Below are 13,081 nucleotides of genomic sequence, written 5' to 3'. Positions count from 1 at the left end.
ACAGATGGAAAGTAAATGGGGTGGCAGGGGGAAGGGCTTGGGGGCAAGGGGCAGAGGTCTAGGACCTCAGGTACATTGGTGGTATAGAAGAGTGATATTGCTATATATTTAAACCGCAGCCAACACTGAAAGCAGGAGATGCAAAACACATACAATATTTGAGAAATGATTTGGTGATCTGTAAAAAGAGGACTGCTAGAGTAAGGTAAACAAGTCTCATGGCAATTTTTTTCATGAGAGAACAGAGCAAGGGAAGTTTTGTTACTTGTTAGTTAAACTCTTTGAACATTGGATAGGGTCCATTGACAGTGGCGGAGCTGACCCCTCCTCCTGGGTTACTTGAGCTTCCCTGAGGGCCTATGTATATTTTGGTTATAATTTGTCCCACCTGTGACTGTCAATTCCTTTCCACAGGCCTCCTCTCATGACAGTCTGGCTCATGTTTCTTCACAAGCTCTAAACCAGTTATTAATAACAGCGCTGCATTCACGTAGGAGCATATGGTGTTTTTCACAAAAGAGAGATCAACTCCTTGACTTTGAACTTCACTTGCTGAGCTCCTGACTGGTAAGTTTTCGTTTATAAAACATGTGACATTTAACAATGTTGATATAGAAGGAAAATTGATTCTTGTTGCTGGTAGAGGGAAAAAAAAGAGTCACTAAAACTTGGACTCTTAAAAAAAATTTCTTCCCCTTCCTTGTATTTCAACATCCTTCTAAAGTTTATGGACCTGATTATGAAATAGATTAATAAATTAAAATTCTATTCATCTCTTTTCCTTCTGGCTAAATGGAGGCAGGAGGAGATTAGTAATATCTGAATTATGTGACCAAACCTACAGTTCTGCTTGATATTACTGACTCTACAGGCTCCCTCCTACATACAGGGTGTACTTCAGGGCGAACAATAAGAAATCTCACATATGGGAATGGTCTGTAGGGACACTCTTGAGTTTTGTCATTTGTCCATGTTTGAGATTTGAATCAGAGAGGGAAGCTGTCTTGCTCTGTGGGTTCATTGCCACTCTGGATTTTGCTTGTGGTTGGTTGTTTTGTGTCTGTTTTTGTGTTTTTAGTCAAAGGTTTTGTTTGTGCAGGCTTCTTTATAATGGTTGTTTCTGAGAGTCTTGCAAAGTAGGTCACCGTGTTTTCTGTCTTTTAAGGGGGACCTTGACGCCCAGAAAGGCTAGTAGCCTTGCACAGTAGTACTGTTGAGGAGCTGAAATCTGATCCTCCAGTCCTCCTTCGGGACCATAGACTAATATACTTTCTGCTTTGGTTGTATACGTTAGATTCCACTGAATGTATGTATCAGACTTCTTAGTAAAATGAGTAAGGAAGCATTACAGTGCATTAGAAGGATGCAGATGCTAGACTGGTATGGTGCGCAGGCTTGGATTACAAACAAGATGTGCACTGATTAAGTACTCAAACTAACTGGATCTCAGTTCCTAACATATGCAAAACCTAATGAATGTTAGTCAAGCACGGAGTCAACGAGTTCTTATCATACCAACAGAAAGAGAAGAAATTTCATGAATAGCTCTGATTAAACTCGGGAAGGGCCATGGTTCATGGAAAATTCAGAAAAATATTATAGATATTCCCAAAGACTCTCATTCCAAAACCTTATTCACTGAAAACAGTCTTTCTTAGTCAGACTCCTGGAAAATGGATCTTTCTTGGAAAATTATTTGTGTTTTTCAGGGTTTCTCCTTGATCTTCCAGTAATGAACTTAGGTGGTCTAGAAGAACAGTAAATCAGCTTCCCGCATACATTTCAAAGCCCCGTGCTAAATACTGGGAATATGATTTTGGCTTCACAGTATTTCATTTGGTACTTAACATCTTGTTCTCCAACCTAACATTCCAGCAAAACTTGACTCCAAATAAAGTTCAGCTGCTCAAAAAAAAAATCTATTCAGAGGATAGATATTTGCCACCTGTGAATTTATGCAAGCCACTAGCTTGATTATCTGTGTTCTGCAGATAAAAAACAAAGCCTGCAAATATTCCCAGTCCCATTATTGTTTTGTCAACCATGCAGTAGCAGTTTTGGATGGCACCCACATTGGGGCTTCCTGTTAGAGTCTTTCAGGGCTGGTCCCCAGCCAGGACTCTGAGAAATTCCTCTGATGGTAAAAGAATGCATTATGGCTGGGATTTGCAGAGAGGGTGGAGAACTCAGCAGGGAGAAGGTTGATAATGTTTTTATTACTTGGGTTGCAAAGTAATTCTTCATATTATGCCCATAGCTAATTTGTCTTCTTGAATACAATGCACGATCTCCTGTGTAGGACAGGAATGTGGCAGTGGGAAGTCTCGGTTTTCAGGGGTTTTTGATTGTGGATGATTAAGATTTTTATTCATATGGAGAAAAGAATTAGTTTTAGATAGGACCAGAACATCTTATTCTTTGAGTTATGACTAAAGTATCATGAAAGGATAAAAACCAAGCAAGGATTGACATAGAAAAAACATGGAGTGTACAACAGAAGAGAAATGCAGTGGTTAAACAGAAATGCTGGGGTCTGTAGATGATCAGGTGGAGACACGCAACCACACACATGCTCACACACACACACACACAAACACATGTATGTGCACAGATTCAGTAGAACCTGCTGCTCTCATGTCTGTGACCCTGCCTTTCTTACAGTACTCTTTTCTTGAAAATTCATCTGGTATTTGCTTATGTTTCAGAGTGCTCATCTTTCTTCACTGTAGTAGATCAGCAGAGAAGTGGTTGCCTTTCTGATTCTTCTATCTCATCATACAGCCTCAATTATTGACTGTCAGAGAGCATGCTGGGCCCTTGACTTATGTTTTTACCTATCCCAGATTCGGCAGTGGCTAAGGTTTAGAGCCAAGCAGATCTCCATTGAAATATTTGGTCATCCCCCCCATGTATGACCCTGAAGAGCTGAATTAACCTGCTCTGAGCTTCAGTCTCTCCATATAAGGAAACTGGAGTGTTAATAACTACTTTATAAGATATTATGAAATTAAAGTCAAAGTGTATGTGGACTCTTCTTAATTGGAGTTCCAAACAAAATTCTTTCAAATGCTTGTTAGGTGACCCCTTCCCTTCAGATGAGTAGCTGGTAGGGTTAAGTGTTGCATAAGGGTCTATAGAACTGATAATAGCCAGAGCCAAGCTTTCAGGTCAGTTGCCTCCAGCTCACAACCAAACACACTCTCTCTACTCCACTTTGCTGACTTTTTTCTGGTGCTACTTACTTTAGTCTGAATCATGGAAGTGGGTGGTGATGAAGGTGGAATTCCTTTGAACAGCCAAGTCTGGGGATAGGAAGAAAACAGTTTCTCATATGTGACCAAAAAATTGCTGAGTCTCTCATTCTGAATGTAGCTCTTAAGAAAAGTTAATATGTGATCACAGAAAAGTTGTTATATAGTTCTGAACCTCATTTGTCAAATAAGATATATGTGGAGGCGCAAAACTGTTTTCCAGTATTGGGCCTGGAGAGATAGTACTGTGGGTACTTGAATTGCCTTGCATACAGCTGACCCAGGTTTGATCCCCAGCATCCCATATGGTTCCCCTACACTGCCAGGATTAATTCCCGAGTGCAGAACCAGGAGTAACCCTTGAACATTGCCAAATGTAACCCGAAAACTAAAAAAAATTTCTATTATTAATATTTTTGTCATTTTTCAGACATTTCATAGCAGTTGTTTTTCTTAGCTAGAAAGGAAGGAAACTCCTTTCATTTGTATCATAGTCATGAAGTAAGGTTCAAACAGTCATGCCTGTAATTATATAAGGGCAAAGCCACTTAGTAAGATTCTCATTAGAGTTTTCACTCATCTATGCCTCATTGATTAGTTTCTCAGAAGTATGTTAGCTTCCCTTTTTCCACATAATTCAACTTTGGGCATAATCTAGTGGGGATATAATTTATTCAGGAAAAGGATTTTAGAAATGTATGATATACATGAACTCTACCATAAAATATTATGAGTTCTCAGTTAATTTCTGAATGAGAAATTTTAGCAGTTTGTTTCTCCTGCTCTGCTGACTCAGCATCTATTTCTGCATTATTATGGGCTAAGTGACTAGTACACACAGAGATGGTAGTTGTCACGACAGAACACTTGGATTATAAAATATTGGTTTTTTTTTTTGCTCTTTGGGTCACACCTGGCGATGCACAGGGGTCACTCCTGGTTCTCCTGGTTCATGCACTCAGGAATCACCCCTGGCGGTGCTCAGGGGACCATATGGGATGCTGGGATTTGAACCCGGGTCGGCCGCATGCAAGGCAAACGCCCTACCCTCTGTGCTATCGCTCCAGTCCCTGGATTCTAAAATATTGTAAAACCTATCCCAAATTTGTGTGTTCCTCTAACAATTTGACTTGCCTTAATTATAGTAAAATAAAACAATAGGAAAAAAGTCACTCAAATAATTCCCATATTAATTCTCCAAATTTTTTTTTCTTTTTGGGTCACACCCAGCGATGCACAGGGGTTACTCCTGGCTTTGCACTCAGGAATTACTCCTGGCAGTGCTTGGGGGACTATATGGGATGCTGGAAACTGATCCTAGGTCTGCTGCATGGAAGGCAAATGCCCTATCTGCTGTGCTATCACTCCAGCCCCTCTCCAACTTTTTATTTTATTTATTTATTCATTTATTTGCTTTTTTGCATCACATTCAGTGATGCTCAGGGGTTACTCCTGGCTTTGCACTCAGAAATTACTCCTGGCGGTGCTTGGGGGGACCATATGGGATGCCGGGGATCGAACCCGGGTCAGCTGCGTGCAAGGCAAACACCCTACCTACTGTGCTATCACTCAGGCCCCTCTCTCCAAATTTTTAAAAGTTAATTAATTTATTTAATTTAAAATGTATTTTTATTTTAGATTCTGTGAATTTTTATACTATGAATGATAGTTTGTGCATATAACCTTTCAACACCACAACCTCCAACAGAACACTCACTTTCCTCCACTATGTCTCTTTTTTTCGTTTGTTTGCCTAGCAGAGCCAGTTTATTATTATTATTATTATTATTATTATTATTATTATTATTTAATGAATCACCATGAGATACAGACTTATAAACTTTTGTGATTATGTTTCAGTCATACAGTGATCAAGTACCCATCCCTCCACCAGTGCCCATTCCTCACCACCAGTGTTCCCAGTATCCCTTCCACCACCCCCACCTCATCCCCTCCTTACCTCTGCCTCTGTATCAGGTACATTCCATTTTACTCTCTCTCTACTTTTGGGTGTTATGGTTTGCAATACAGGTAGTAAGTGGCCATCATGTTCGGTCCATCGTCTTCTTTCAGCACGCATCTCCCATCCTGAGCGAGCCCAAGCATCAGTTACCTAGTAGTCCTTTCTCTATCTCAGCTGCCTTCTCCCCCAGTTATGTGAGACTGGCTTCCAAGCTGTGGAAAGATCTTCCTGGCCCTTATCTCTATTATCCTTGGGTGTTAGTCTCCCATTCTGTTACTTTATATTCCACAAATGAGTGCAATCATTCTATGTCTGTCCCTCTCTTTCTGACTAATTTTCCAACTTTTAAAAAATTTGATTGTGAACTTTATAGTTCACAATAATTTCCTCCCATATGTAGATAATCTGAGAGTTTCCAACATTGAGGTTTTTAGGTTCAAAATATTTTATGGGAAAAATAAAGTTAAATATATGTATTTTTTGTAATTGTCATTTTAACAAAACCGATATCCACCTTACTATGGTAGCTTCTATTTCACTTACAATTATTAAGTCAGCATTTATTGAAAAATAAATAATGCCAGATAATCATGAGGTTACTGAGATCCGTGATGGACAACACTAGTCTCATTTTTTAGAAAAATAGCAACTGCCTATGAGTAGTTCGTGCAAAAAAAAGAAAAGCCATAATAAAGTGTAGATAATTGCAGCAAATTTCAGATATTCGATAGAGCCCTAGGAAGTCAAGGTGTATCACTGAGGGAAACAATGAGATTCAAGAAATAAATAGGAGTTGGACAGTTCATTTGTTTTTTAAAATCACAGTGATATACACATTCACAAATTTTTTCATCATTGAATTTCAGTCATATAATGTACCAACACATGTCCCTTTACCAGTGTACCAGTGCACCACCAATGGTTCCAGTTCCTTTCCTGCCTCCCACCCCACATGCCTGCCACTATGGCAGGCACTTTTCCTCTCTCTCTCTCTCTCTCCTTTTGGGAGTTGGACAGTTTTGCATATATTTATGAATAAAGAGATCTTGAGAAGAATGATTTCAGGGCACACCATCTATAAGGTGGCATCTGGACTACAATTAATAATATTAGTCACGATTTTATTAAATGTTTACTTAATATGTAAAACATTCTCATTTAACTTTCATAGACTCCTAAGAACTAGGTACTATTATTATTCTTTTTTCTCTTTTAATTTGAGGACTATATCTAGTAGTTCTCAAGGTATACCCCTGACTCTGTTTTCAGGGATCACTCCTGGCAGTGCTCTGGGGACCATATGCAGTGAGATGAACCTGGGTTCATCTTATGTAAGGCAAGCACCCTACCTAGTATATTTCTCTGGGCCCTATAAATCAATAAAGTCTAAGGGACAAAGAGTGACTGAATCTTGTCCAGAGTAAGTGATTTAATTCAAACTTCATCAGTCTGTTTCCAGACCCATTTCTCAACCACCATGTCCTGAAAATTTTCTATTCAGGTAGTATCACAGAGGTGAGGGTGAGAAATTTGTCCATCAGAAGATAATCAGTGATTGGATAGTAGCAGTAATATTACAGAAGGGCAAAATTGTAAATAGTAAGAGCTAATAAGAATAGGCTAGTAAGAATAGAAGGTAATTTCAGTTAATCTCACTGATAGTGAGCTAATTGTGCCAATCTGTGTTTTATTTATTAAAAACAGATTATATGGTGTGAATAAATTAGGAACTAATCATTATAAATATATATTGTCAAATTCTCACATCCAGATGGCTACCTGAGACCATTTACCCATTGCTCAACCAGCAGTTCTCATAGATATCTTGGAGACTAAAGGATAAGAACCAAAGACATCAAGAATCAAATATATCAAAGATCAAAATTGACAGGTGGTTGTTAATAATGACAGGTGGACATTTCTGGTTAAATGAAGTAAATTTTGAATAACAAATTTAAAAAAAATAGCTTTTTTTAAAATTGATTCACCGTGAGGTACAGTAACAAAACTTTCATGTTTGAGCTTTGATCATACAGTCATCAAACACCCATTCCTTCACCAGTCCCCGTTTTCCACCATCAAAATCCCCAGTATCCACCCCTTTCTACACTTCCCCCTGCCTGTGTGGCAGACAATTTGAACAATACTCTCTTTCTCTACTTTAGTTACCTTCGATATTTCGAGACCAGTCCCACCACCCCTCCTACCTGCCGAAAATGCAATGTTGGACAATGTATTTTGTATTGCTTGTTATAGATACAATATCACGGCCACGCACTTTAGGAATTCTAAAATTTTAATAATTAGGGTCTGAAGAAATCACTGCAGCAAGTTGCTCGGTCGAGATTCATTTGTGTGCCTCTGGATCTTGGTGTGTGGAGCTTAAGTAGATGGTGGCAGGATGTGGCGTCATCTCGGATTCCATAGGGGGGCGGTGGGAGAGAAGGACCCACTCTTTCCCTGTCCCATGGGACTTGGGATTTGCCATCACCGCTACTTGCACCTGGAGCTTCTCACTGACTTCTAGTGGCTGCCAGAGCTCGTAGAGGGCAGGCGGAGGGATAGCACCTGCCCCGGCTGGAGCAGCCCAGAGGAAAAGGCTTATTGCAAAGCCCCGAGCCATTTCTGCAGCAAGGTGCTAAGGTCCAAGATTCGTTTGTGTGTCCAAAAAATAGCTTTCATTTGGAAAGAATAAATACATATAGTTGAAAGAGGATGACCTCTGAAGACTGAGACTTTAGTCTGAGTAGTACCAGGTCCCTGCATGACATACTGAATGGGCTTATGTGCTTGCTCCTGCACCCCAAAGTGAATAACCATGGCCTGTCACATCCTAGACCCTCAACAAATGGTAATTATTATTTTTACGCAAGTGACCTATCAAGTAAAAAACAAATAGATTTCATAATTGTCTCATTTTTCAACCTGGGTCTCTAGGGAACTTGTGTCAGTATTTTCTTGACCATTAGGTACTGACTGAGTAGAATTAGCAAATTCTTGTCAGAAAGGAAAATATTTTTGAAATGTGACTCATGCATTTAAGACTAAAAACCTGAGTCCAGTGAAAAGTGTTTTTCTTTTGATTGAAAAAGACTTTCAATAAAGTATGTTATGTTCTTTGTCCTGAACAAGAATTCACACCTAATGAGGGAAGGAAATAGGAGAGGCTGAGAGAAGTTGAGAAAAGGGTGATTTCTTAGTACATCATTGCCTTAGTAATGACTTTGTATAATGAAGGGGATTTTTATTTGTTTTGTTTTCTCTTTGCCAAGAATCCTTTTTTTTTAAGGGTAGAGGACTTTGGACCATATCTGGCACTACTCAGGAAAACTCCTGACTCTGTGTTCTGGGACCACTCATGACAGTGCTTGGGAGAGCATATAGACTGCTGGGTACTGAACTAGGGTTGGCTGTATAAAAGGAAAAGTGCCAGCCCCCATGTACTTTCTCTGCAGCCCTGGAAATAAACTCTTCTTATGGTTCCAAGAATCAGAGTTGATTTGAGAAAGTGTTTTATATGAAAACAAGATTTTAAATATTTTAGAAGCAAGAACTTACAGACTGATGACAGGGCGAAGAACAGAATAATGAAGCTCAATTCCTTCAAGTTCATGGATTACTGCTGCCTTCCATTTGTCTAACTTTTATGATGTCATTAGCTACCCAATAAATAATAATCAGATCATTTGAATTACATTTTTTGGATTAAGAATTAAGAGAAAAACGGGGCTGGAGCGATAGCACAGCGGGGAGGGCGTTTGCCTTGCACGCGGCTGACCCAGGTTTGAATCCCAGCATCCCATATGGTCCCCTGAGCATCGCCAGGAGTAATTCCTGAGTGCAGAGCCAGGAGTAACCCCTGTGCATCGCCGGGTGTGACCCAAAAAGCAAAAAAAAAAAAAAAGAATTAAGAGAAAAGGAGGTAAGTTTTAAAATATAGATAAGAGCATACTCATTTTGTTTTCAGAGCATCATTCTGTAAAATAATAACTTGAATTTTAGCTCCTTCTAGAGATCAGGGGGGAAAAAGGTGAGGAATCCAAATGGGAGAGACATTGCAGTTATTTGAAATTTCAACATAAAATATTTTCAGCCTCTAATAATTGTCCTATATTAGAAATTGAAGGGCATATTATTTTAATTATGATTTTAAAACATAACACTCAAAACCATATCTAGAGATTATCATATTCAATATGTCCTATCATACTTCAGAAATTTAATAAATAATGCCTGAAACTTATTTATATTTTGATGACTCTTATATACAGAAAAAAAGTTGAAGTACTTTCCCCACAAATTGCTGTTTCTATTCCAACCAGAAAACATTATTAAGGTTTTAGTAAAAACAAATCAGGCAAAATATGAGTCAAAGTACAGGAGCATAAATAATTTAAATCCAAGTAAAACCTCAGTATATTGGTAAACTTCCAACAGTACAAATCTATGTCCTTTCAATGACTTAGATCTAGAAGCAGATGTAACTTCAAGAGTTAGAATCAGACAGGAACCATACATGTCCCTGTCATAATGCTGTCATAACCATAAAGCTGTCAAAAAACATTAATATGAACTCAAGAAACTTACCAGTGAAATTTTCTAATGAAAATATATAGCACTGTAGCACTGTTATCCTGTTGTTCATCGATTTGCTCAAGTGGGCACATCTCCATTTTGAGACTTGTTAGACTTGTTGTTACAGCTTTTGGCATATCAAATACACCACAGGTAGCTTGCCAGGCTCTCCTGTGCGGGCAGGATACTCACAGTTGCTTGCTGGGCTCTCCAAGAGGGACGGAGGAATCGAACTTGGTTGGCACTTGCAAGGTCAATGCCCTATCCACTGTGCTATTGCTCCAGTCCAAGGAAGTGATAATACTGCATTTTAGAGTTTCCCCATGTTGGTTTTCTATCCTTCCACTTCACAAACTGCCTCACTATCCAATAAAACTTGTAAATGTGCTTTGACTCAGGAACCAATGTTAAGAGGCCACTTGTGCTGAATGTACTTAATTTTAGAAGAGCAACCTACCTGGGATTAGATCAGGTAAGAAACGGGTTTCTACTTACTTTTCCATCACCACTTGCTGTCTATTCCAGTCTTTCTTTTCGTGCTCTTGAAGAGAATTTAGATAATCCTCAGATGAAAGAAATAAGTTGTTTGAGGCTGAGACTGAGTAGGAGGGAAGAAGTCTCTTTGCATTATTTTACTTTTTGTTACTGAATTATAAGCAAAAGGTATTATTGAACATAAAATAAATATTAGGGGTTTACTTTGACAGTGATTGTGTGACTTAGGGCAAGTTATCCTCCTTTATGAATGGGGCAAGTGTTAGAGAAATTAGTACAGATTACTATAAGTGAAGGACATAACATTTGTTTAAATATCATATATTTTTTCTTCTTTTAATTCTCATCTTTCTGTTATTTCAATTAAAGTGGGAAATAGCATCAAACTTGCTGCTTTGTAAAAGTGATACTCATTTAAAACTGAATATAGATAAGAAATTACTTGACTTATTTGATACGTATTTCTTCAGACAGAATGGTTAAAAATTCCCTCTATGAGAGGCATTTGGTAAAATATTCCAACAGTCACTGTCACTGTCACTGTCATCCCGTTGCTCATCAATTTGTTCGAGTGGGCACCAGTAACATCTCTCATTATGAGATTTATTGCTACTGTTTTTGGCATATCCAATACACCATGGGTAGGTTGCCAGGCTCTGCTCTGTGGGCGCGATACTCTCAGTAGCTTGCCGGGCTCTCCAAGAGGGGCAGAGGAATTGAACACAGGTCAGCTGCGTGATTCCAACAGTATATAATATCTTGTAATAATCCATTAAAAATTTAGTTATTTTTAACACTTGGGAGAATATACAGATAATTAAATATGTGATCTTATTAACTGAGATATAGCATCTGGAGGAAAGGTCAAGGAAATAGAAATTACCTTTTATGTTTAATTTTTTTATAGTGTCGATACCTGCTCTTTCTCTTCAAATTCTCATTTATGATAATGTCAGCTCTACAGATTGGAGAAATAGAAACTTCATTGATACCAATAAATCTGCAAATGTTTTTCCAGCAAAAACTTTATAAATAAACTTATAACTGACAACAGAAAAGAAAATGGTCACATGGATAGTTTCCTAGGTTGTTTCTTCTAAGAAGATGATTTGACAAAAAAACCCACAATTTGACAGAAAAAATTACAATTATAATTTATAAAATGGTTTAAAAAATTTATAAAATATATTAATTCATTAGGAAAAATATTTTAATTCATTGATTAGTCACAAATACCAAAAGTCTTTCCAGAAATATTTTATGATGTTTTTTTTTTAATTTTTATTTTATTGAATCACCGTGACAAAAGTTACAAAGCTTTCAGGTTTAAGCCTCAGTCACATAATGATCAAATACCCATCCCTTCACCAGTGCACCACCAAGAACCCCAATATACCCCCCTCTCACCCCCACCCCCAAGCCTGAGTGGCTAATGATCTTCACTATATTCTCTCTATACTTTGAATACATTCAATATTTCAACAGAGAAATCACTATTATTATTTGGAATTTCCCCCCAACAATCAAACCCCCTGAAAAGGTATCATTTGATAATTTGTTTTCCATTGCTGAGAATGAAGTTTATATGACAGCGGTCGAGCGGTTTTGGATTTCTGTTATTTTAGCTCAGTTCACAGTCTAGATGTTGCGGGGTGCCAAAAAAGGCTTAGTAGACCTCCCGGATCATAGTCTTTAAGGAGCAGAGGGGCCATGTGTGCACGGCTGCTCCGGATCTCATCTGGGCAGAGAGCGTGCTGGTAACATCCCCATCCCATGATCTCTTGCGTGCTACATCACTACAAGCTCATACCTCTGGGTTGTGAGTTCTGGGACATGGCGGACACCACATGGGCGTTGCTGCTGCTGCTGCTGTCACTGCTATCTCCCCTGTAGAAAGAAAGCATTGAGAGAGAAAATCCTTCCCCCTCCCCGGGCGGCATGGGGTTGTAGCTCAGTTCACAGTCTAGATGCATTTCTATCAGAAGCCACGGGGTGCCAAAAAGGGTTAGTAGACCTCCTGGATCATAGTCTTTAAGGAGCAGAGCTATGATGGTTTCTTTACATTGAAAAAATTTAATTGAATTTAGAGAATCCAGATGATCAGTTAGTTTACTTGAGAATTCTTTTCTTTTTCTCCAGGGAACTGAATCATTGTGGATATGACGTGCAAAAACTGGATATTAATTTCCACGACTGCCCCCACAAGTCTGGAGGATGAAATTGTGGGAAGACTTCTCAAAATTCTGTTTGTTATCTTTGTTGACTTAATGACTATTATGTATGTTGTTATAACTTCTTAGAAATATGAGTTCCTTTACTTTACATATAAATTTCAAATTGAATTCCAGTAACTGAAGTATTGTCTTTTAATATGTTTAGTGATTTTAATTTGATGAAAACCCTATTTTAGCAAATGCCATTGACAATAATAAAAAGTTGACTCAGCCTTGTGTATTATTTAGTATTTTCTGATTTGTAAAACATTCATATGAATTGAAAGAATTATTTTACTAAAACTATATGCTAAATTCTTCATAAAGTGTTATTTGTAAAATGGCTGCTATTTGGCAGATCAAATAAAATTTCTGAATTAAAATTGTGAGTGAAGTGGACTTTTTTTATGAGGACATCTCTTGAGTCACAACCAACTATGTTTAGAGGGTATTTCTTGCTATGTATTCAGTAGTGCTCAGAATTATGTGGTACCTAGGATTTGAACTAGGGTCATGTTGAACTAGTCACATGCAAGGCAAGTGCCTTAGTCCTTGTATTATCTTTCCAGTCTCTGAAGTTGATC

General features: G+C 38.3%; 1 protein-coding gene across 1 annotated transcript; it reads left to right on the top strand.

Moving 5' to 3' along the window:
• The first annotated feature begins 531 nt into the window (after positions 1 to 531).
• Positions 532 to 12,724, top strand: MRLN (myoregulin). The gene is made up of 3 exons (XM_055137354.1): positions 532 to 567; positions 10,188 to 10,261; positions 12,424 to 12,724. The coding sequence occupies exon 3, from the start codon at positions 12,444 to 12,446 to the stop codon at positions 12,582 to 12,584; it is 141 nt and encodes a 46-aa protein (XP_054993329.1). The 5' UTR covers positions 532 to 567; positions 10,188 to 10,261; positions 12,424 to 12,443; the 3' UTR covers positions 12,585 to 12,724.
• The last annotated feature ends 357 nt before the right edge of the window (positions 12,725 to 13,081 follow it).

Source organism: Sorex araneus, chromosome 5 (assembly GCF_027595985.1).
Source record: "Sorex araneus isolate mSorAra2 chromosome 5, mSorAra2.pri, whole genome shotgun sequence".
Taxonomy (NCBI): Eukaryota; Metazoa; Chordata; class Mammalia; order Eulipotyphla; family Soricidae; genus Sorex; species Sorex araneus.
The sequence above is the reverse complement of the archived record's forward strand: the minus strand, read 5'-3'. Positions and strand labels throughout refer to the sequence as shown.